Consider the following 21124-nt stretch of genomic DNA (forward strand, 5'->3'; position numbering starts at 1 on the left):
GAAAGTGTTCTCAAGAGTCGAGCTTTATTTCTTGTGTATCCTCTCAGTTTCTAATAGTCCATAGCTACAGTAACAATGACAGTAACAATGGCTCCTCAATGAGTCAGCTAAGGTTCAGTGGTTAAAGGGGTAGAGACCTGTAGATTCCTACAGTCAGTAAAATGAGTGAAGCTTCCACTTCATTCATAATTCAGAATCAGAGTGCACTGAAAGCCAGGCTAGTGACCCACGCCTTCAATCCCAGCCTGGTCTATATAATGAGTTCCAGGACAGCCAGGGTTACATAGTGAGAATCTGGAGAGAAGGGAGGGGGAGGAGAAAGAAGTAGAGGGAGAGAGGGAGAGACAGACAAGAGGTAGATAGGCAGGCAGGCAGATAGCCAGAATACACTCAGACCCAATTGTTTGCTTCCCAGTGTTTCCACATTTTGTCTAAGGGCACCGCTTCCAGGACCGACCGCAGTTCACAAATCTGATACTGCTTTTGATTTTTTTTTCCCCCTTCATGCTTGCACAACGAAGGATGCAGATTTTGACCCGTTTCCTTTCACTGGCTTGATCTTTTGATGGAACACCCTATAGCCTGGACACAAACTCTTGACAAATTCTGGGTAGCAGTTAGGAAAGACCATTCCACAAGTGTGGACCAACTTCCGGTATAGCCTGGCAATGACGAAAAAGGTTTATTTGACCTCGGGCCTTTTCCCAAGTCTGTCTCTTGGTTTCACTGATCCTTGCTTCGTCGGTACGTGTCAAAAGCTAAGGGAAGAAAAACGACCAATAAAATAAGGCTGAGTAAGGGTAATAGAATGTGATGTTATTTTAACTAGTGATCTGGATTCAGTTCAGGAGGGATGTTAGGGACCCTGAAATGCCAAGCCGATTTGATTGCCCCCACAATCCTAGGCTCCTCCCGTGGACATCCCGCCGTCATCAGATGGCGGGACAGGCGCTGGTGTCTAGACCCCAGAACAGCTCTCTGCAGTCTAGACTGGTCGGAGCAATCTCAACAGGAACAGGGAGAAGCTATTAAACTGTCTTCCCGCTGTTGTCCAAGGGTTTAATGGTGACAGAGGTGTGATTGACAAGCAGTGTTAGCCAATCGAAACTGAGGATAGTGCATGTCGACCAATCGGAGGGCGTACAGGAGAGTGACGTACACACCACCCACCCACCACGCCTTGCGTTGCTGTGGCAAACGTCAGCTAGTAAGGAAGACGCTAAGTGCTAAAAGAGCGGCTTTCATTGGCCCATCATAAGTTTTTTAAATGAACCCCTACTTGTGATTCGTCCAAAGTAGACCAAAGCCGGGGTGAAGGGGACAGAGAGCGCGGGGTGAGCCCCGGTGAGGAACCGGAGAGCCAGGTGAGGACCGGAGGCTGGCCGCAGAGGCCTGGACGGTGAGGGCGGGATGCGCGCGCGGAGCACCGCAGGACATCCCGGAGGCAGGCCTGGGATTACTGCTCAGATCCCAGTGTTCCCAGCTGCGGTGCTGGGAGCTGATGTGTGCTGCAGCCTGCAGACTGAATCGCTGCCTGCCCAGTAAAAAGGGCAGGACGGTGATGCACCCTCTTTCTAGGGTCAGTTAGGTGTCACCTGCTCTTTAGGGGGGCGTGGCAGCTGATTTTGTCCAGACCTGCACGTGATTGACCAACAAAGATGGAGGCATTAGCCTAGGTCTTGTTAAATAGCCCAGGCTGGCCTCAAACTTGTGGTCCTCTTGCCCCAGCCCTTTGAATGCTGGGGTGACAGATGTGTATTACCACGCCAGGCCATTCTAACTACTTTTGAAGGTTTGGAATAAGCAAGCAATAAAGAAAGTTGGGAAGAGAGCCGGGTGTGGTGGCGTTAATCTTTAGTCCTAGCACGCTGGAGACACAGGCAGTCAAATTTTTTGAGTTTGAAGTCAGCCTAGTCTACAAAGCTTTTCTCCGGAAAGGCAATTCTGTCCAGATCATTTTCTATTGCTATCAAGGAGATGGTTCTGAAATTTGGGATATGGGCAAGGTATCATCCACCAGAAATCGTAAACCTCACTGCCTTATCTGTAATCTCCATCTGCCCCAGACAGTAAACTGTCCTCTGAACTGGCATTAATTTTTTTCCCTTAAGATCCTCAGCTTGTCTTGCTGTGGTGGCCCACACCTTTAATCTCAGCACTGCAGAAGCAGAGGCTGACTGTTCTCTGAGTTGGAGGTCAGCTTAGTCTAATTCCAGGACAGCCAAGGGTACACAAAGAAACCCTGTCTCAAAACAAACAAACAAACAAACAAACAAACATCCTTCTCCTGGTGGTGAGCACAGTAGTTTTCATCCAGTAAGCCCTGGGTGCAGGATTTTTTTCGTTTTTTTCTCTGGAAACTGGGTAAAAGGGCCTGTAGAACCAACCTTAGGTGGAGGAAGAACGAAGGACATACACATTCAAAAGGGTCTCGAGAAACTTTACAAGGAATCTCACAGCCTCCATCACAGGGAGAAAAACAACAAAGCACCTGGCCTAGGTGATAAGAGTGTGTTCATGTCTTCTAGGTTATTGTATGATATCCAAGCAGTTCAGCTAATGCTGATCCCATAAACGTTCCCTTCGTGGCAGCCCCGTCAGCTCAGCTGGTCACGATAGTTGTTTCTGACATCCCTTTTGACCCCTTTCTAGTTCCATAGCTAAGACAAGTGTTCTTATCTGGGGAGTTGTGGTAGTCTCCTAACTGATCACGCATCTCCAGTCCCTGCTCCCTGCTTCCAAATTCTGTAACGTACACTCTGATATGGGGGAGATTGGTTCTTAGCAAGAGCTCTACCTCTGGATAACTCTGGCTCTTCCTCACGGCTAATTTTTTATTTTTGCTAACTTTATTTTCAGTCTTACCAAATTGCCCAGCTGGGCCTTGAACTTGAAATTCTTCTGTGTCAGCCACTCAGGGAGTTGGCCTGAAACCACTAAACTGAGCTATTAGTTATCTTATAAAAGTTAAGAAGTCTCAAACATCTCAGCCTGGGGAGATGGCTCAGCAGTTAACACTAGCAGAGGACCTAGGTTCAATTCCCACCATCCCCATGACAGCTCACAACTGTCTGTAACTCCAATCTCAGGGGATCTGACACCGCCACACAGACATATATGCAGTCGGGAAGACCAATGCACACACAGTAAAAAAATAAACATTGACAACAGTTTTAAAAGTAAGTCTCACAAGTGTTTAAGAGCTAAAGGCTATTGAAATCTCTAGTTTGGGGAATTTAGTCAATACTGGTGTCTGCCAGCCAGATTAATATTGACACTCTGCTCATGGTTTTTATCTTAAAGAAATGAAGCATCACAAATTGTTAAAATTCCTTCTGTTCTTGCTGGTCCCATTCTGTTTTCTTTCTCCCTCCCAGAGACACCAGAATTGCTGTGTTCAACTGATAATCATTTTTCTTTTGTCGTTTATTATGTGCGTTCGGGGTTGGTGCACGTACGTGTGTGTTACGCGTGAGGAAGTTGGAGGGTACCCTCAGGGGTCATCCTCAAGAACTCTTGTTTACTTCATTTGAGACAGGGCCTCACTGATCTAGAGTCTAACTAGGCTAAAGTGGCTGGCCAGCCAGCTCCAAGGATCTGGAATATCTACCTCTCCAGCGCTGGAGGTAAAAGCATTTCTCACATAGGTTCAGTAATCTAATTCCTCCCACTTCCGGGACAAGCACTTTATTGACTGAACCATTTCCCCAGCCCAGTAATATCCATACCGTTATACTTTTGATGTGTGTGTGTGTGTGTATGTGTGTGTGTGTGTATATACATATGTATATTTATTTGTGTGTGTATGTGTGTATAATTGAAGATAATGTCTTTTAAGTTCAAAATGTAAATCATATGCTTTGGATTTCGGTTTACGGCGTACTTTTATTTACTTTTTCCCCCCCTCAAGCTATGATTTTCTTTTATTATTATTACTTTAAAAAGCTCCATGTTTATTTTGCTTTCTGGCTCCATGCCTTCAACGGATTCACAAGTTTTCTCCTCCTCAATAAGGAAAGCCACTTGAGCCCGTCTGGGATACACTCAGCACTGGTGGATCCACCATAGGACAATCTCATAAGAACTTTATGTCTTACAGCAGGAACCCCTTGAAGTCCACCTGGGCACACACTGCATGTGGGTTTAGGCGTTTTCCCAACCTTCTTGGTATAAAGGTGAACCGTCCTGTTGCCAGGGGCTCGAGACAGCCTAGTTTTCTTAGAGGCTGTATTGTAGGAAAGCTTACGACAGCATCCCAAACACGGGACCATGATGAGTGTCTCTAAACTCTGTCCCTCAAAGAGGAAAAGGAAAGGACAGCTGTTTATTTGCTTCTGTACTTTTGTATGTGTGTATTTGTGTCTGTGTTTGTTTAAGGTAGGACCTCACTGGCCTGGATCTAGAGGTGCTTCTGCCTCAGTCTCCATATTACAGACATATGTCACTGTTCCTGGCTTGCAACCTGCTTTGTTGCTCAACACTGCTTTTGAGATATATTCGTGTGCCCATGTATACGGATCAAGTCCGTTCATTTAAAGCGTCCATGACCAGAATATAATAAATCCATTTGACAGGTGTGCAGCTTTTACCTCTTCTTTGCTATTGAAATTACAATGAATGCCCTCCTATGTGTCTCCTTATATGAGAATTTCTAGAACTTTCTTTTTGAACTTTCAAGGGAGGCGCATGCTGCCAAGGGACATTTGAGGATCTGTGAGGCCATATTTAGTTATTATTGTGTTTGGAATATGCCAGGGTATTGGATGTTGTGGAATGTTGGGACAGTCCTCAAATGAAGAGTCACCCTGCATCTTGTACAACTTTCCAGTGCCCTCTAGGATCGTCACCTAATAAGTCTCTCGAACCTAACTCCATTTTTCCCGTGTTAACATAATGTAATTTTTGGCACAGTTCAGTGAAGTGTAATTTCCAGGAATGTAATTCAAGGGGAAATTATAATACTGATCTGTGGTTTGGAACTTGTTCCTTGGTCTAGAAAAATCATCTAACTGAAGGCGGCACAGCTCGTGGTATTTGAGTTGCCAGCACAACACACCTGCATGGTCTGCACGCGGGGCTTTCGTTCCCACTCATGGTGATGCTAAGTTTAGGCGAGCATCTGACTACTGTACTTCATTATGTATTCCTGTGTCGTCAGCCCAAACGTTCATACACTTAAACATATGCCGTTTCATTATGAATTACTTCCACTAAAAATCGACTTCTGTACGTGCTACAGAGTAGAGGTTGAGTTTTATTGTTTCCTGGTTAGATAATCGTCTGTGTCGCCACCACTGTGAAACCCTTTACACACTGGGCCAGAGAGCCAGCCACTGCCTAGGGAGTATGAAGTTCTCACAAATACCCAGATCTGTGTCTGGGCTTTCAGTTTCCCGAGATTGGTCCATGTGTCTTTGTCCCACTGTCACACTGTTTTAATTACCTTGGTTTCATAACGTGTCTGTGGCAGTTGGTGACAAGAAAAGCACATTTCCATTCCTTGTTCTCTGTTGGCTATTCTGGGCTCTTTACTCTCCTGTGTGAATTTAGGATTCGTTTTCCCATTCCTTAAAAAAAAAAAAAAAAAAAAAGTATTTTGGGATTTTTGGTTAGAATTGCGCTGAGATTTCACGTTAGGAAAAATTGAGATCTTTTAATTAAACCATCTCAACTGAAAGCGTGAGTTTCTCTATGCAGCTTTATTCCACTATCCAGGTATTTTTCAAAGGCCTTTGCATAAAGTTGCATAATTTTAGCTGCAAAAATCTTACAAATATGTGTTGTACTTAATCATATTTACACATTTATACACATGCACGCCTATTTTTACTATGCAGTTTGAAATTCAAATGTTTAGAAGATAGTGAAGGTCATATCACCTCACCTATCACCTAGCTTTAAGAGATAGCTCATGGAGCCGGTAAGATGGCTCAGCGGTTAAGAGCACTGACTGCTCTTCCAGAGGTCCTGAGTTCAATTCCCAGCAACTTCAGGGTGGGCCTTAACCATCTAAAGACAGAGACAGTGTATTCACATACTTAAAACAAATAAATAAATAAACCTTTTAACAAAAAGAAAGAGAGATAGCTCATGACCACCTGTTTCACATCAGCACCTCATTTTGTCCTCCACAACCCCTAAATGACACAAAATGCCCGGGTACCACATTCTGTTGTCTGTCATGTGTTGTATGCGACTGAGTAGATTCATGTGTCATAAAGAATCACTACCCTCTTTTTCCCCAAATATTTATGTATTTTATGCATGTGAGTACACTGTAGCTGTCTTTAGACACATCAAAACAGGATATCAAATCACACTACAGATGGTTGTGAGCTACCAGATGGGTCCTGGGAATTGAACTCAGGGCCTCTGGAAGAGCAGTCAGTGTTCTTAACTGCTGAGCCATCTCACCAGCCCCAAATCACTACCCTTTAAAAAGTTTATTTCAGTTTTTTTTTTTTTTTAAAGGTAGCTGTCTTTATTTTATTAACTGTCCAATGACCCTTGAGTCATCTCAGAAAAGGTTTTATAATGAAATATAACACATCCAGAAACGGCATAAACCCCCTGTTGTGAAGCTAGATACGGATTACCAAGGTTACAAAGTCAGGTAACCAACACCCAGATCAAAGAACAGTTTTATCATCCATGCCCCATCCCATCACTCAAGGCAAACAGCCTCCGACAGTGCCCTGGAGCCTTGGACCTGTTTTCGAACATTATATAATTGGAGTCTACCATGAACTTTTCGCTCTGCCCTTGGCTTGATGTTTGTGAAATTCACCCACATTGTTGGATGCGGCCATGCGTATGATGGACTGTGTGCACAGTGCTCCACGTCCCTATGGACTGACTGCCGTCGATGTCTTGCCCATTCTGATAGACATACAGAGATTCTTCACTTGGATTTATTTGCATTTTTCTCGTGGCTAGTGAGGTAAGGACTTTTTACATGTATTGGCCATTCAGCTATCCTCTGTGGGAAGCTGATTCCCACTTTTCTCTGTTCTATTTCTGAAATAATGATGAAATCCATTAACGTGGGTGTTATCGTTTATTGTAGTGCTCTTGTCTGACTGTCGGTTTAGAGGGTTTGTGGTTAGGTTCATACGTCCTCCAGGTTACATCTCTTGACTAAATTATTTCTCTCAAACCTGTTCTTATTGATACTTTCACATCTTTACATATGTTTTCTTGTCACAGATATTGCTCCACTAACTATTTCATCTTGTTTCACCCTTTTGTGGCAAACCACACGAGACGAAGTTCCCCATCCTAGCCGTTTGCAGTGTGCGGTTCAGCAGTGCTCAGCGTGTTTACGTGACTGTGAGGCAGGTCTCCAGGACTCTCATCCTGCAAGATGAGAGCTCTGTGTCTATTGCTGTCTTTGCCTTCACTCCCTTCTTTCCTTGTGGTTGCTTTCCTCGTGTTTGCCTTGTGTATCTTTTTCAAATTCAGTGTTTTCTCATTTGCCTTTTCTGCCACTATGTAAAGAGCTACTTTGAATTTTTTTAAAAATCCAGAAGGAGAATCTCTCAGCAGTCAACTCTGGGGTGCTTACATTCACTATGATAAAAATTTCGCACTCTGTGTGGCACAGAGGATTGTATCCACAGCCTCATTTGTGGTAGGCAACCGCTCTGCCTTTGATCCCAACCTCCCGGCCTATTTCATATTTTTAAATTTTGTGTGTAGGTTGGGTATATGTTTATGTGGGTGTGTGCTTGTATGTGTTCAAGTGCTTGTGTGTGTGTGGTAGTTCTTGTTACTGATGTGCAAGTGTCTGGTAGAGGCCAGAGGCCAATGCCAGGTGTCTTCTTTTTGGTTGCTTCTCCATCTTATTCTTCAGACAGGATTTTCCACGGAGCCTGCAGCTCACCAGTTGGCTAGATGGACCACCAGTCAGCTCCAGGACCCTCCTTTCCCCACTTCCCAGTGCTGGGATTGAGTGCCAGAGATTAGAACTTGGGGCCTCTTGCTTGTGCAGTGGGCACTTTACTGACTTAATTGCCTCCTTAGTCCCCTCAGATTTATTCTTGAAGGAACTCTGCATGGCTGCTGAGTGGTACCCTAACAGCAACTTTACTTCAGCCTCTTGGGGATCCTGCAGGTTTCTCACTTTTATTGTAGTTTCTATGAGCAAGCCCACGTTGCCTAATAGTGGTACCCTAACTGCGCTTGCAGGTAGTGTAGCATTGGGATTTAGATTTCTTTCCAGTTGGACTTTTTCTTTTGCCACGAGTCACTTGGCCAGTTTTCTTCAACCAAGTCCTTAACCGACTTTTCAGGGTCTATTGAAACACGGGTTGGCCCTTTGAGGGCCCAGCATTATGAACTGTCCCTGCACCATGCGCTCAGGTGCTCCGAGAGGAACCCTCTTAGGCCTCCATCTCCAGTCAGAATCACTGCGGACTTTGATACCAGTCCCTGCTTACCCATCGGGCTTTGGGAGGTACATTAAATTCAGAGCAGTTTAGAATGTTACCTTTTTACACCTATGGTTTTAAAAACTTCCATTTTGCTAGGCACTTCCGCTGTTCCGCAAGGCACTTCCGCTGCTAGCCTGGTGCGGCGCGCTAACCAGCAGTTCCCATCTTCCCCGTTAGCCCCGCGCAGCCTCTTAGCCAGCAGTTCCCATCATCTGTCTACACCCTGCCACTGGGGCCTTATCTCCCCATCACTTGAAGTTTGCAGACTGGTCAGCATGTCTTCACCAGCAAATATTTGTTTTACATAATCTTTACGCTGAGAACTGGAGAGAGCAGGGTGGGCCAAACAACTTCTGTCCTCGGGAGTTTATTATCTTAATAAGAGATAGAACATGAACTTGTAAACAAATGGACGGAAGAGCTAACCGTGGAGGTGGCTGCTGGAGATCAGTAATAGGACATTTGCCTGGCATGCAAGAGCCTGGGTCGTTAACTACAGCAAAAAGTGCTCTGAAAGAAAGAGAGTAAGTCTTTTGGGGAGTTACTTCAGATGGCAGGTCAGGGAAGGGTCTGAGGACGACCTTCCTCTGATGAAGCCACATTATGAACTATGAGGACAGGCCAGTCCAGCCACACAAATAACCAAATAGCAGGTGCCTGCCTTGCTGGGGGCTGACGGTAGAATCCTACCTCTGGAAACATCAAGTGCGGAGATGTGAAGACAGGGAAGTACTTGCCGTACTCCAGTTACTGACATGATGTCCGCGGGGCTCGAATGCGGGCAGAGTGCTCTGCAGGGAGGACAGAGGCAAGCGGGAACTCCCTCTGCTCTGCCATCCCACCACGCGGGTCCCTTCCCAGGTGTGCAAGTGCTGGTCCCCCCTTAACCTGCTCACTGTCTCAGCTCTCTCAATATGCTTTGCTTTTGCTGCAAATGAGAATGTAATATGGATAGGTGGTTGCATCACGCGGCTCTCTCAAAGACCTTAAGCTTTTGCTGGAATATGTATCTTACATACCTTTGTCTTCCCTAAGTAGGAGCACAGTGCTTTCCATGGTGGGCACAGCCTAATGTTGGTTGAAGAAACTTCCTTCCTTTCCCTCCCCCTCCCTTTCCCTCCCCTCCCCTCCCCTTATGCCTCCAGTAACTGTCATCTCCACATGACATTTCTCTTCTCTGCCTTCTGTCTGCCCATTATCACCAGATTTAAGGTCTAATCCCACGGGCAAAGATCCTTTTGCCAAATAAACCACATTTACAGATGCTCAAAGTTAGGATGTCTTGGCGGTGGGGCGCCGTTCTCTCCACTAATGAGGCAACACCGTTCTAGAGCACGTTCCTGAGTTTCCTTTTCATAGTGTCAGAGACAGACCTTGGGAAAACAGCTTCTTCCTCTGGTTTATGGGGTTTTTGCCTGATGTTTTAAACACAGTGGAAATAGACTGAGGTATTCCATTATAGCTTGTTAGGGAAGAGACTCTAAGTATGAACTGGGAAAGGAAGGGAAAGGAAGGAGGGAAGGGAAGGGAAGGAGGAAAGGAAGGGAGGGGAAAGGAGGGGAGGGTACGGGAAGGGAGGGGAGGGAAGGGAAGGGAAGGGAAAGGAAGGGAAGGGAAGGGAAGGGAAGGGAAATGAAGGGAAGGGAAGGGGCAGACAGAAGACAGAGAAGAGAAATGTCATGTGGCGATGACAGTTACTGGAGGCACAAGCCAGGAGATACCTGGAAACTGGAAAACCCAAGGAAGCATCCTCCCTTAGGTCCTGTAGGGGGCGCGTGGCCACCTGGACACCTCTATTTTAGACCTATGGTCTCAAGAACTGAAAGAAGGAATTCCTGATGTGAACCACAACTAGGAAACCAACACTAACTTGCCCCTTGTATGGCTCGGATGTAATATCTTTCTGACTGCCATGACTAAACAGGCCCGGTCTTGTATAGCACTTAGCATATCATAAGTACCCAAAGGGGTGGTGTCTGCTCTTCTAGGTAGTGGATGTTTTCTTCCTTCGGTGAATGAGAACTTGACAACAGAGTGGAAATTTCTGTCTTGTGATTGCCTGCTGAGTCCAAGTTCATACCTCCGGTTTAACGGAAACCTTGGCTTTCTACAGCCTTCGGAGAAGACTTGGTTAGGGTTTGAGGAGGAAAAGAGCTCAGATTTCTAATGTGGGCTCCAGAAGTCAAAGTGGAGCTGAAGAGGCTGAATTTGAAATGACAACAGGCTGAGCAGAGAGCAGCCTTGCTCCACCCCTGATCCCCGCCCCCCAAGTCCTCACCCCTCCCTTTTCACACATAAAGAAAGCTCTGGGTTCTGCATTCTTGGTTTTCATTAAGGGACTCTGGGGCTGGACATTCCTGAAAATTAAAGACCCTCCACGAGTGAGCCTCCTGACATACTGGTCATGCAGATTCCTCATACTGAGTTCAGGTTTTCTGTGTTGACTGAACAGTAGGTGCACACAGAGGGATGGGGGGTCCAACCAGAGGCTAACGCTGCTCTCTATCCCCTAGGATGTCTGGCATGGTGCTGGGAGTGGGTGCTGGCGTGTTCCTCCTCGCTCTGATCTGGGTGTTGGTGCTGCTGCTGTGTGCGCTGTTATCCAGAGCCTCTGGGATAGCTAGGTAAGGCATTCTTTCCAGCCGGGAGTCCTAGGTAAAAAGCAATTAGAGGCAAAAATCGCTGACGCTCATTAAACATTTAGAATTCAGAAGATCATTTTTGTAATTACTGGCAGTTTGTACGAGTTGCATTTTAACCTCTTATCATAAGCACTAACTGTGTTATTTATGCTCTGAGGCAGAGGGAGGGAGGGGAACGGAAGCGGGTTTTTCAGTTCTCACTGTGGAGGAGATGGAGGGTGGGCGGGAGACCAGAGATGAGACCAGAGAAAATCCGTTTCAGCTGCTGTTGATTCCTTGGGAGTTGTAGGTAGAAGTTTTGCCTAATTGTTCAGATTTATGGCACATGCTAGGTCCAATCCTTAAGGCTTTTGCCTGGGCCCACAGACACTGAAGTTTACAGCGAGTTGGCCTGGCCCTCTGTAGCAAGCCATAACCTAATCCTGGAGACACTTGAGATACACACTCTGGCAGGGTCATGTCAGTAATAAGCAGGGAGCCTCAGTGTTTGTTGAAGCGTTCTGGTCTGAAAGAACAAAGGTGTGGGAATGAGAGGCATTGTGTATGTCTGTACTCATGAATGGACACTGTACAGAAAACTATGAATTGGGAGTTACCAGGAATAAATAGGAATATACCCAGCTGGTACCTGTCCAAGGCTTTGGGATGGAGGACTTTGCAGACCTTCAGGAACTGTGACCCCAGGGATAAGACAGCACAGGCCTTTGCCCCCAACACAGGCCTATTGGTTAGAAGCTGACTGTCTGCAGTGCTTCTGATACTCAGGTCTCTTTGCCCCCCAGGTTCTCCATCGTCTTTGTCTTCCTTGGTGCTCTGATCATTACTACAGTTCTATTGCTTTTCCCTCGAGCCAGTGAATTCCCAGCCCCACAAGGCGAAATGAAGGTAAGGCTATTGGGTTTCATTTAGCCCTTAATCTCAGCCCTTCCACCCTGCCTTGCAAGCTGGTCAAACAAGAGAGCTGCAAGGCCCCTGTCCCTTTACCCTGGAAAAGGGTCTTATGAATCCCACCTGCAGCACCACCGGACAGTGATTTACCTGGTGTGCTGTTATTTGTCACTTGCATCAGGTTGAATGACAGTGTGGAGAGCCACTCCCTACTTAGAGACAGGAAGAGAAAAGAGTTAGGAACTAGGAACTGACTCGCATAGGCTGTCAGTGTGGTGTTCCCCATGCCTGGTAGCATTGGTTCAGAGTCTCAGATCCTGGTCAGAATGAGTGTAGTGCTGTCAGGGTGTCGAGTGGCATGATTTTCCATCCCGAGGTTGACTTTTCCCACTGTGGTGTTGAGAGAACCCTGGGTAAGAGGAGCCTTTCCACGGGAAGCAGGAGGAGAGGTGACAGATGTGTTCTATGCTGATGATTGTCATCGTCATCCCTTAGACCACATCTGCCAGCCCCTACTTCTATAAATTGATTTGTATCACCTCTGTCATTGCCCCATTTCTGCAGACCTCACCTGGTCTGGCTCATTCCTGACCTGGGGCTCTGGTGCCACCATGCCTGGTAGCATTGTGCTCAGACCCATAGGCTCTTGGTAAGGGTGCTGACCTGTCTGTCCCATTACATCTTCTTGTGGCATTCTGATCCTCCTAATAGCTATTTTAATTTTGAAGTAGAAGCCATGCTAATAGCTAACATTCTTAAAGGATCATTGTATTCGGATACCTGTGCTAAACACCTCGTTATACATCGTCTCATTGAAACCACACAGAAACCCTACATTAGGTGCTATTGTTTTCTGGATAAGAGTGTCGGGTGACCTGCCCAAATTCACATTGTCCAGGAAAAAGCAGAGCAAGGATTTAAACTGAGCTCTGTCCTCAGAATCATCAAACTTGCCGGGCAGTGGTGGCGCACGCCTTTAATCCCAGCATTTGGGAGGCAGAGGCAGATGGATCTCTGAGTTCGAGGCCAGCCTGGTCTACAGAGTGAGTTCTGGGACAGCCAGGGCTACACAGAGAAACCCTATCTCAAAAAAAAAAAACCCACACCCCCTCCTACCAAAAATCTTCATACTTGTTGGAACTAAATAGAATATCAATGACCATTCTCCAGATCTGACAGATTATCAATTTGATATAGTTCACAAAATTACATAATTTCTTGAAATAAAATGAACACGCACTTTCAGCTCTACCTAAGACTAATGACGGTGAGAGGAAGAAAATTAGCTCTAGAAACTCTAAGGGAAATTATGCTTACCACACAGATTCCGGGAGTTATTCCCTTGGGTGTCAGGCTCTTCTCTGCAACTGGCATACCCCAGTTTCTTTGTTTTTAGGAGAAAAGAGTGATACATGCTGCCATATTTGTGATTATTGCAGATATGACTACTGGAAAGGCACAAAGCAAGCCCCCTTTCTAAATCAATCCCTCTCTTCTGTCATATGGGTTTCGGACTCAGGTGACAACCGGGACTGAGCGAAAATATGTTTGTCAGCATGGTCAGCAGTCAGAGTTTTCATTTCCAGGTTCTGAGAGCTGGCCCCTGCAGCAGCCTGGCTCAGTACTGTATCAATAATACATGGCCTGGGCCTTCTGCACCCAAGGCCTGCTAATTGGCTAATTAAAAAGTGAAACAGTCGAGCGAGCAAACATGTAGCCCGCGAGAGACTTGTTCAGTACCAGAGCCAAGGTCAAAGTTATGTTAAAGCTGTTTTATCAAACTGACCTTGGTTGTAAGTTGACTGTTGGGGTGGTCTCCGGAGCAGCTGGGGTGCCACAGCCTTCTTCTTGATGTCTTTGGATCTCACTCTTACCACTGCCTAGATTGTTCAGGTGCTTTGTGCATCAACACTGTATTAGCTTTCTGTTGCTGCTGTAACAAATTCCTGCTGGCATAATGGTTCCTACCGTAAATTTGTTATCCACAGTTGTGTGGGTTAGGAGTTCATCGCCAACCTCCCTGAGTTACAAACCAAGGGTGAGCAGGGCCGCACATCTTTCCAGCGGTTCTGGAAGAATGCCCACTTGCTGACTTCTCCCAGCTCTAAAGGCTGCTCCTTGTGCCTGGCCCACGGCTTCCATCTGTGGCCATCTGCAGAGCCAGCAGTGTGTCACCTCTCTGGCTGCATTCACCTCACCTCTCTTTTCCTGAATGTATTTTCAGCTTCTTCTTTCAGTCTGTTTTGTTCCTTGAGACAAGGTCTTACTGTGTAGCCTTGGCTGGTCTGAAATGCAGTGGAGATCCGCCCACCTCTGCCTCCACCTCTGCCTCCATCATGCTTTTAGCTTTTAAGGACTCTGTTAACACTGGGCCTCCCTGGATTGGACAATCCAAGCTAATCTGCCGACTTCCAGGTCACAACCTTAACTGCACTTGGTCATGCAATCCATGAGTTCACAGGCTCTAGGGATTAGGATCTCTGGGCCGTTCTTTAGATTGTGACCGTTACTGTCAGGTATTTGGGAAGAGCTCCAAGAAGTGGGCTCTCATGGTTTCTGTGAAGTAAGCGAGGCACTCATTTGGTTTCCGATACCTGCTTTCCCTGCCCACTTAAGCACCGCTGCTTAGCTTTGGGGAGACCAGAGCTCTGTTCCTTAGAAGTGGGTGGCAGACATCTGGGCAGAGCCAATACCAGATACAGGTTTTTGTCAACAAAGACCAGTAGAAGTAGGGCTCCCCATATGACTGGTTACTAGGCAACCAACTGTATGATGGGGCAAGTTACATACCCGTTTAGTGCTTTAATATCTTAGATAAGTGGCCACTTTCCCTCACTCGCTTGCAATTAGGGTTCAGAACTCTGCTGATGAAAGCTTCGGAGTCACCTCATTCGGAAAGCTACTCTCTCCCCTAAATGGAGCCATTTGTTTCCTGTACCTTGTCATTAGCAGGAGTTGTTGCCCTTGCTCTTCCTCCTCCTCCTCTTTTTCTGCAAAAACCTTGTATTTTCTACTCAGGAAGCTGAAAGTTTTCTTATCCAAATGTAGAGGGAACCCAGGGCAGGATGCTACTTGAAGTTACAAAGAAACTCCAGGCACAGCCATCCGATCTCAGGTTCACACAGGCAGAGCGCTGGAGTGGCAGAGATTCCGTTTTTGATGTTTTCTCTCTCCAGATTGTGGATGCCTTTTTCATCGGCCGCTACGTCCTGCTGGCTTTCCTCAGCGCTGTCTTTCTTGGAGGCCTCTTCCTGCTTCTTACTCATCATGTGCTGGAGCCAATCTATGCCAAACCACTGAGGTCCTGCTGAGCACGGTAACTGGAAACACCGGAAACACCGGACATGTTGACATCGTGGATGAGCGCAAAGGCGCTTGATCTCTGGAGCCTTGACCACCTTCATGTCTTCAGACCAGAGGAATAGCCATTTGTCGCTAAGGCAAACCTCCTGAGCCCAGAAACTCAGTAGCAAAGCAGAGTCCATGGATGTAAATTGTCCCCATCAAGACAGGTACAGCTGTCTTCTCAGAACCCGTACTCAGGATTTCTGTCTGTTTTGAATGAACGATAGTAACAGCGATCTGCCTTGGGTTCAGGCGAGCTGTGAGTCGTAGATTTGGGGAAAAGGAGTTTTGGGCTCTGTTGTCCAACAGAAGAAGCTGGTCCTCTTTTTTTTTTTTTTTTCTTAATAACATAAATTATAAGTTCTCAGTTGAGTATTTGGAACCATTTGGAAGAGAGAGGCATTCAAACACAAAACTGCTTTAATGAGATAGTGTGGAAGGTGCATTAGGCAGTGCTTATTGACCATCCCTTCTGTGGAGGTCCACAGAGCTCTGGAGAGACAGTGCGCGGCACTTGCCCGAGTTCTAATAAAACAGTGAACAACTACCAAAGGGCTTCTTGCTCTTCAGCCTCCTGGCTACAGCTTGTGTGGATTTACATTTGCAGTTTACTTAGAGATTAGAAAGGAGATATGGAAGTATTCGAAGTCTTCTCCCTGCCATGTATCTTGGGTCCGTTTTCTCCCAAATTTGGTGGCCTTTGAGTGCCTTATTTGAATATATAGTGTTGTGTACGAGTCCACTTTGGGCTTTGGCCTGTTCTTTTTCCTTTTTTTCTCTGGCAGTACTACAGATTGAACCCAGAACCTCAAACAAGAACTCTGCCATTCTGTCCCTCTACATACATTTTATCTTGAAGAAAAATGGCATTGTTTCCCAGGCCGGTCTTGAACTTGCCATTCTGCCTTAGTTTCCGGGGTACCTGGGATTTTAGGCCTGAATCATCAGGCCTGGCTCTTTTTTATCTTCTTGGTCAGTTGATTACTTGGTTGATTCCATGGTCTCACTGGGGACCCAGAGCTCGCTTGAGCTCTGGCTCCTTCCGCCTCAGCCTTCTTGGGTACTAGGATTACAGGTGTGCCCTCTCCCTTCCCCCCCAACATGCCTGCCTCTGTATCTTCATCTTGGAAACTCTTTCTCCAAAATTATTAAGGGATGTGTATTCTCAGCATGGTAATATAACTTCACATTTGACTGATCAATAAAACTTGTCACTAAATGGGGTGGAGGGTCCAGTCTGGTTCTGCTTTGGAAGGGCCACCCTGCATCTCCAGAGCAATGTAAAGACATTGTATATTTACATTTGAAGTTTACTTAGAGATTAGAAAAGAGGTATGGAAATGTTTGATGCTTCGTGTCTGCATCTGAGAGCCAAAGAATGAGCTGGAAAGGTGTCGTGCTAGCTAGATGCCTGGGCCCTAGCGATTCCTTTGAGATGTAAGTTTTATAACAATTTATTATTGTCACTCTTATTTTTAAATAGAACAATCCTGACGGTTAAGGCTTCACACGGCAGCCGGTTGGCAAACCCAGATGTGGCAGAAGCCAGTCACTCTCACAATAGGAGAAAACCTTCTACACCAGTGATTCCCAACCCTTCTGATGCTGCAACCCTTTAATCCAGCTCCTCCTGTTGTGGTAAACCCCAACCATAAGATTATTGTCACTGCTACTTCATAACTGTAATTTTGCTGGTTATGAATTGTAATGTAAATATCTGATATGCTGGATATCTGATATCCTACCCCCGTGAAGGGATCATTTGACCCCCAAAAGGGTCATAACACACAAGTTGAGAGCTTCCGCTCTAGGATCTGTGACCCCTTGGTTAAGAACTTGAGAGAGGTTAGGGCCACTTCTTTTTCCTATCTCTCCTTGATACTGTTGTTGGAGTATAGAAACGCCCACTCCTACCGTGTCATAGGAACTCGGCCCAATGACAAGAGCTGAAACCAGTGACTCTTGGGAGTCCCAGCTGGCAAGGAGCAGATACAGTTGCCCTCCACTTGAACTGGCTTCTCTATCTGCTTAACTTGGGGGAAACTTTCCAGACGAGCTTTTACTCAGAAACCTTCAAATGAAATTGATTCTTAGTCTGGCCTGGGGTTCGTGGGGGAAGCAATAGAGAAATGTTCTGAGAACTGTGAGGGAGGTGGGCGGTCTGGAGCTCAGGCTTATTCTCCTCAGTGCACAAAAGCTTCCAGGTACCTGAGAGCCTTCCTATAGGATGCCTTAGCCAGCCCAAGCAGCGCCGTCCCTGACAGGCACAGACTGCCGTCTGCTTTTCCTCCCAAGAAGCCTGGCAAGGCAACTCTGGAAAGGCTCACATAGGTACCTGACCACGAATCTATCTTGTTCATTCCTTTGCAAAGGTATCCACCTACCAACTAGAGGCCAAAAGATACTAAAAGATACTAAAAGGGGGGGTGGGGGTGGGGGTGGGGCTCTGATCCCTGATCTAGTTCATAAATGATTTAGGGTTACCTAGATCAGAGCGATGAGAGCAAAGCTGCAGACAGCAATAAAGGCCCATTGAGGGCAAACCGGTCAAGAGAATGGAGTCTCTGACCCGAGTAGGGACCTAACTTCCTAGTTGGGCCAGTTCAACCACCTGGCCAAGGGATCACTGCCTGGATGGCAGGTTTACTTTATACTAAAGAATGGCAGGAATAATTGTGGTTTTAGTGAGATACTACACCTAGGTAGGTCTGCTTACCTTTCTAAATACTGACTCAGAAAGAGACAAGTTTTTATTTTATTTTTTTTCTCTTTCTTTCAGATGTTGGCCGGAACCTAAGCATGCTTTTTGTGATAGTTTGGGCTTCCTTACTCTTCCTCTGGAGCCACTGGCCTCCCCGCCATGTGGTGCCAGCTGCCAGTCCTGGATGAATGCTGGTACCACGAAGTTTTTTCCTTCTGCGTTCGTTTTCTTCCTCCAGGGAACTCCTGAGATCAACAGCTTGCCTGTTCTGGAGGTGTTCTTTTAAATTCTAATAAAATTGTTCTTGAGCTTAAAAAGAAAAACTTAGAAAAGCAGGGCTAAAAAGATGGATGACTTGGTGGCAGGCTAGGTCAGCAGTACCCTCGCAGCTCCATTACGGTAGAATATTTGTCCAGTCGGTTGAGCGATACCGTGTAATATTTTAGAAATGTCTCAGACCAGCCAAGCATATTGAGTAATATTTTGATAAGCAACTTAAAATTTTCTCACTGGTAAATGGGAAGAAAAAACTCGATTCTTTTCTGATCAGGAGTTTCAGATAATTAATGTTAAAATGCACCAGAGGAATTGTGTCGGTGCACAGGCACTGAGAGCACAGCATTCCCTCCGTGTAAACCACGCAGCTGCACTTCAGCACCGATGTGTGCCCAGCCCCAGCGGATGTGTGCTGGTGGGGTGAGGCAATGGAGGGGGTCAGGGTGGAGGCACCCCAGGGATTCCAAGTGTGTTTATTCTAATACAGTGGTGGGTTTCCTGTTCTTCAAGACCTAACCTTTCCTGTCAACTCAATTCCGTCGCTGAAGAAGCTAGGTGTTCCTATTTGATTCCCAACGTGTAAAGAAATGTGCTGTTATTTCAGAGATGGGAAACAGGCCAAGGAGAGGGCGGGTTTGAAAGTTCACAGTAGTAGTGACCCTGAGACTTGACGTGCCTGCACTAACTCCTCATCCACTCATTTCCATCGCGTGCCTTAAAGATCAACTTCTGTTTTCAAACAACGCCTTAGCTTCCCATTGGTTAGCTGTTTGCACCCACCGTTTCCCTCACATCTATAAAGGCAAAAATTCTTTAGAGCTACTAACACCGATAAGAACAAATGATAAATGTGTCATTCCAGCCTTTGGCTTAACCAGATGCGAGAATCAGATACAGAAAATAATCTGGAAACGTGTTGATTCCCCTGAGTGGAATGTGACAGTTTAGGACTGGGAAGGACTTTTTATAGTTGATAGGACTGACCTTTTAACCCCAACCCCAAGCCTAGAAATAAGCACTTGTCATTCACACAGACATGACAGTCTTTATTACCTGCAGCAAAGATGCCAGGTATTTCTCAAAGCGCACTGTAAGCACGTATGACGTCATGTATCAGATCTATTAAGCGGGTCTTGTTACTGTCCCCGCTTGACCCAACTGGGACAGACTGGGGGAATCAGGAGTCAAGGTTGGAAGTGAGCAAGGTTGGAAGTGGGGCAGTTTGGCTCAGCGTTCAAGTTCCTAACACTTACATTACACGATGTGTCTGTAAGGTACAAACAGGATTAAAGCTTCCCAGCACTGGGGACTTCTTTTGCTTTCCTATGCGTCTGACTGTAAGTCAACCATGTCCTGCTTTGCACTAATATTAGTTTCCTGTTGCTGCTGTAACACGGTAACACATCACAAACGTCATGCACATGTATTATCTTACTGCCCCACAGGGCTAAGGACAAAACTGCAGAAGACATTCTAGGGGGAACCTATTTGATTTTTTTTTTTTTTTTCAGCTTCTAAAAGTCACTCACATTCCAGGGTTGGTGAGCCCTTTCTGTATTCAAACACCAGCAATGTGACATCTTCCAATCTCTTCCACCCCTGCCTCACTGTCATTGATGAGAGCCTTGTAGTTATACTGGGCTCACTTGCCAACCCATCTCAAGGTCTTGAAGTCTCACGTATCATGTAATACAGTAATATATTTATGGGTTCGAAGAATTAGGGTATAGACATTCTGGGTGAGGGGCATTACCCCTACTACAGAATAGAGGGTCCCATTTCCCAGCTATAAGGACAGCCTCCTTCCATAGTGAAAACCTCCCTTACCCCCACAACCTCTCGGACAAAAGGTCTGTTGCTTTGTCGAGGTCTCAGGGCTCCCCGAAGCAGCCCTCCCCACCCTCGGCTTCACACCTTCAGTGAAGCCTCAGGATGCTCAGCTCTACAAGAGGCTCCTTCCCTTCCAGCCCCTCACACACCTGCCCCTCCTCACACACACTAGCCCAGCCTCCCAATGGATCGCTAAAGGAGAAGCACAAAGAGTTATTGCCTTTTAATTACACGTGCTATGGTAGCATCTATAAGGAAGAACATTTTAAGCTTAATTGAGACCAAATGTGAAGTTAAATTAAATGAATAACTAATTAACGTAATGTTCCTGCATTAGCCCCGTGTGAGTGCAGAGGCCCTGTGAGAAGGCAGGTACCAGGCCTCTGGTGAACAAAATGTTCGCAGAGCTGGGGGATTGGGGAGGGTTAGGGGGGTGCAAGAACCTGGTCTGGCAAGTGAGTGCAAAACGGTACGTGGGGGTGGTGGTCCCCCAACCTTTGGGGTTTTCCCCAACCCCCTTTCTTACACCTACAGCCAAGGTAGGTTCATTTTCGAGGCCTGGCTCTGGGCTCCCACTAGTCTTTTGAATCTTTCTAATGTCTCTCTTGCCTGCCTGGAGTGCATGTTTGTTTGTTCATGCTCTGGTCCTTATGCTAGCATAGGCTAGGATGACAAGATTTACATTAGCTTCTTCTGTTCTCTACTTCTCACTGCCTTGTCATATTGATCATCCAAGGCCCATGAATTCTTCCTTCAGATGCTATCACATCTGAAGCCACCAGGATCACCCCTACCAGCCCTATCCACCAGCCCTGTCACATCAGGTCTGGACTAATGAATGATGCAGCCCTCAACTTTAGGTCACTGCTGTTTGGCTTGTGTTGTTTCTGTTTTCATATTCGGTCTTCTCTGCTAAGGAGGAAGCAGCAGCAAGTGTGACTAAAACACTTAAGACCCTGCACACCGATCCTATGCCTCGAGCAGTGTTATTCCCCTGTTCTAGATGAGGA

At 46.2% G+C, this 21124-nt stretch overlaps 1 protein-coding gene across 2 annotated transcripts; it reads left to right on the top strand.

The window, feature by feature from the left end:
- The first annotated feature begins 1219 nt into the window (after window positions 1–1219).
- On the top strand, window positions 1220–19592 carry Tmem218 (transmembrane protein 218). Of its 2 annotated transcripts, XR_013107477.1 has the most exons (6): window positions 1220–1364; window positions 10946–11056; window positions 11857–11959; window positions 15139–15474; window positions 16791–16945; window positions 18087–19592. XR_013107477.1 is itself a non-coding variant. In XM_076924655.1 (4 exons), exons 2-4 carry the CDS (start codon window positions 10947–10949, stop codon window positions 15271–15273), a joined length of 348 nt encoding a protein of 115 aa, XP_076780770.1. In that variant the 5' UTR covers window positions 1220–1364; window position 10946; the 3' UTR covers window positions 15274–16530. The 2 variants fall into 2 exon arrangements, 1 of the variants encoding a protein (XP_076780770.1); XM_076924655.1 differs by lacking the exons at window positions 16791–16945; window positions 18087–19592 and having other exon boundaries at window positions 15139–16530.
- The last annotated feature ends 1532 nt before the right edge of the window (window positions 19593–21124 follow it).

This window comes from Arvicanthis niloticus, chromosome 26, assembly GCF_011762505.2.
Source record: "Arvicanthis niloticus isolate mArvNil1 chromosome 26, mArvNil1.pat.X, whole genome shotgun sequence".
Lineage (NCBI taxonomy): Eukaryota > Metazoa > Chordata > Mammalia > Rodentia > Muridae > Arvicanthis > Arvicanthis niloticus.

Excerpts from the sequence above, each read along its gene's own strand:
- Tmem218 (XM_076924655.1), top strand. The coding sequence starts at position 10,947 with ATGTCTGGCATGGTGCTGGGAGTGGGTGCTGGCGTGTTCCTCCTCGCT. Across the intron at positions 11,057-11,856 it reads AGAGCCTCTGGGATAGCTAG|GTTCTCCATCGTCTTTGTCT; the intron begins GTAAGGCATTCT and ends TTTGCCCCCCAG. Across the intron at positions 11,960-15,138 it reads CCCCACAAGGCGAAATGAAG|ATTGTGGATGCCTTTTTCAT; the intron begins GTAAGGCTATTG and ends TTCTCTCTCCAG.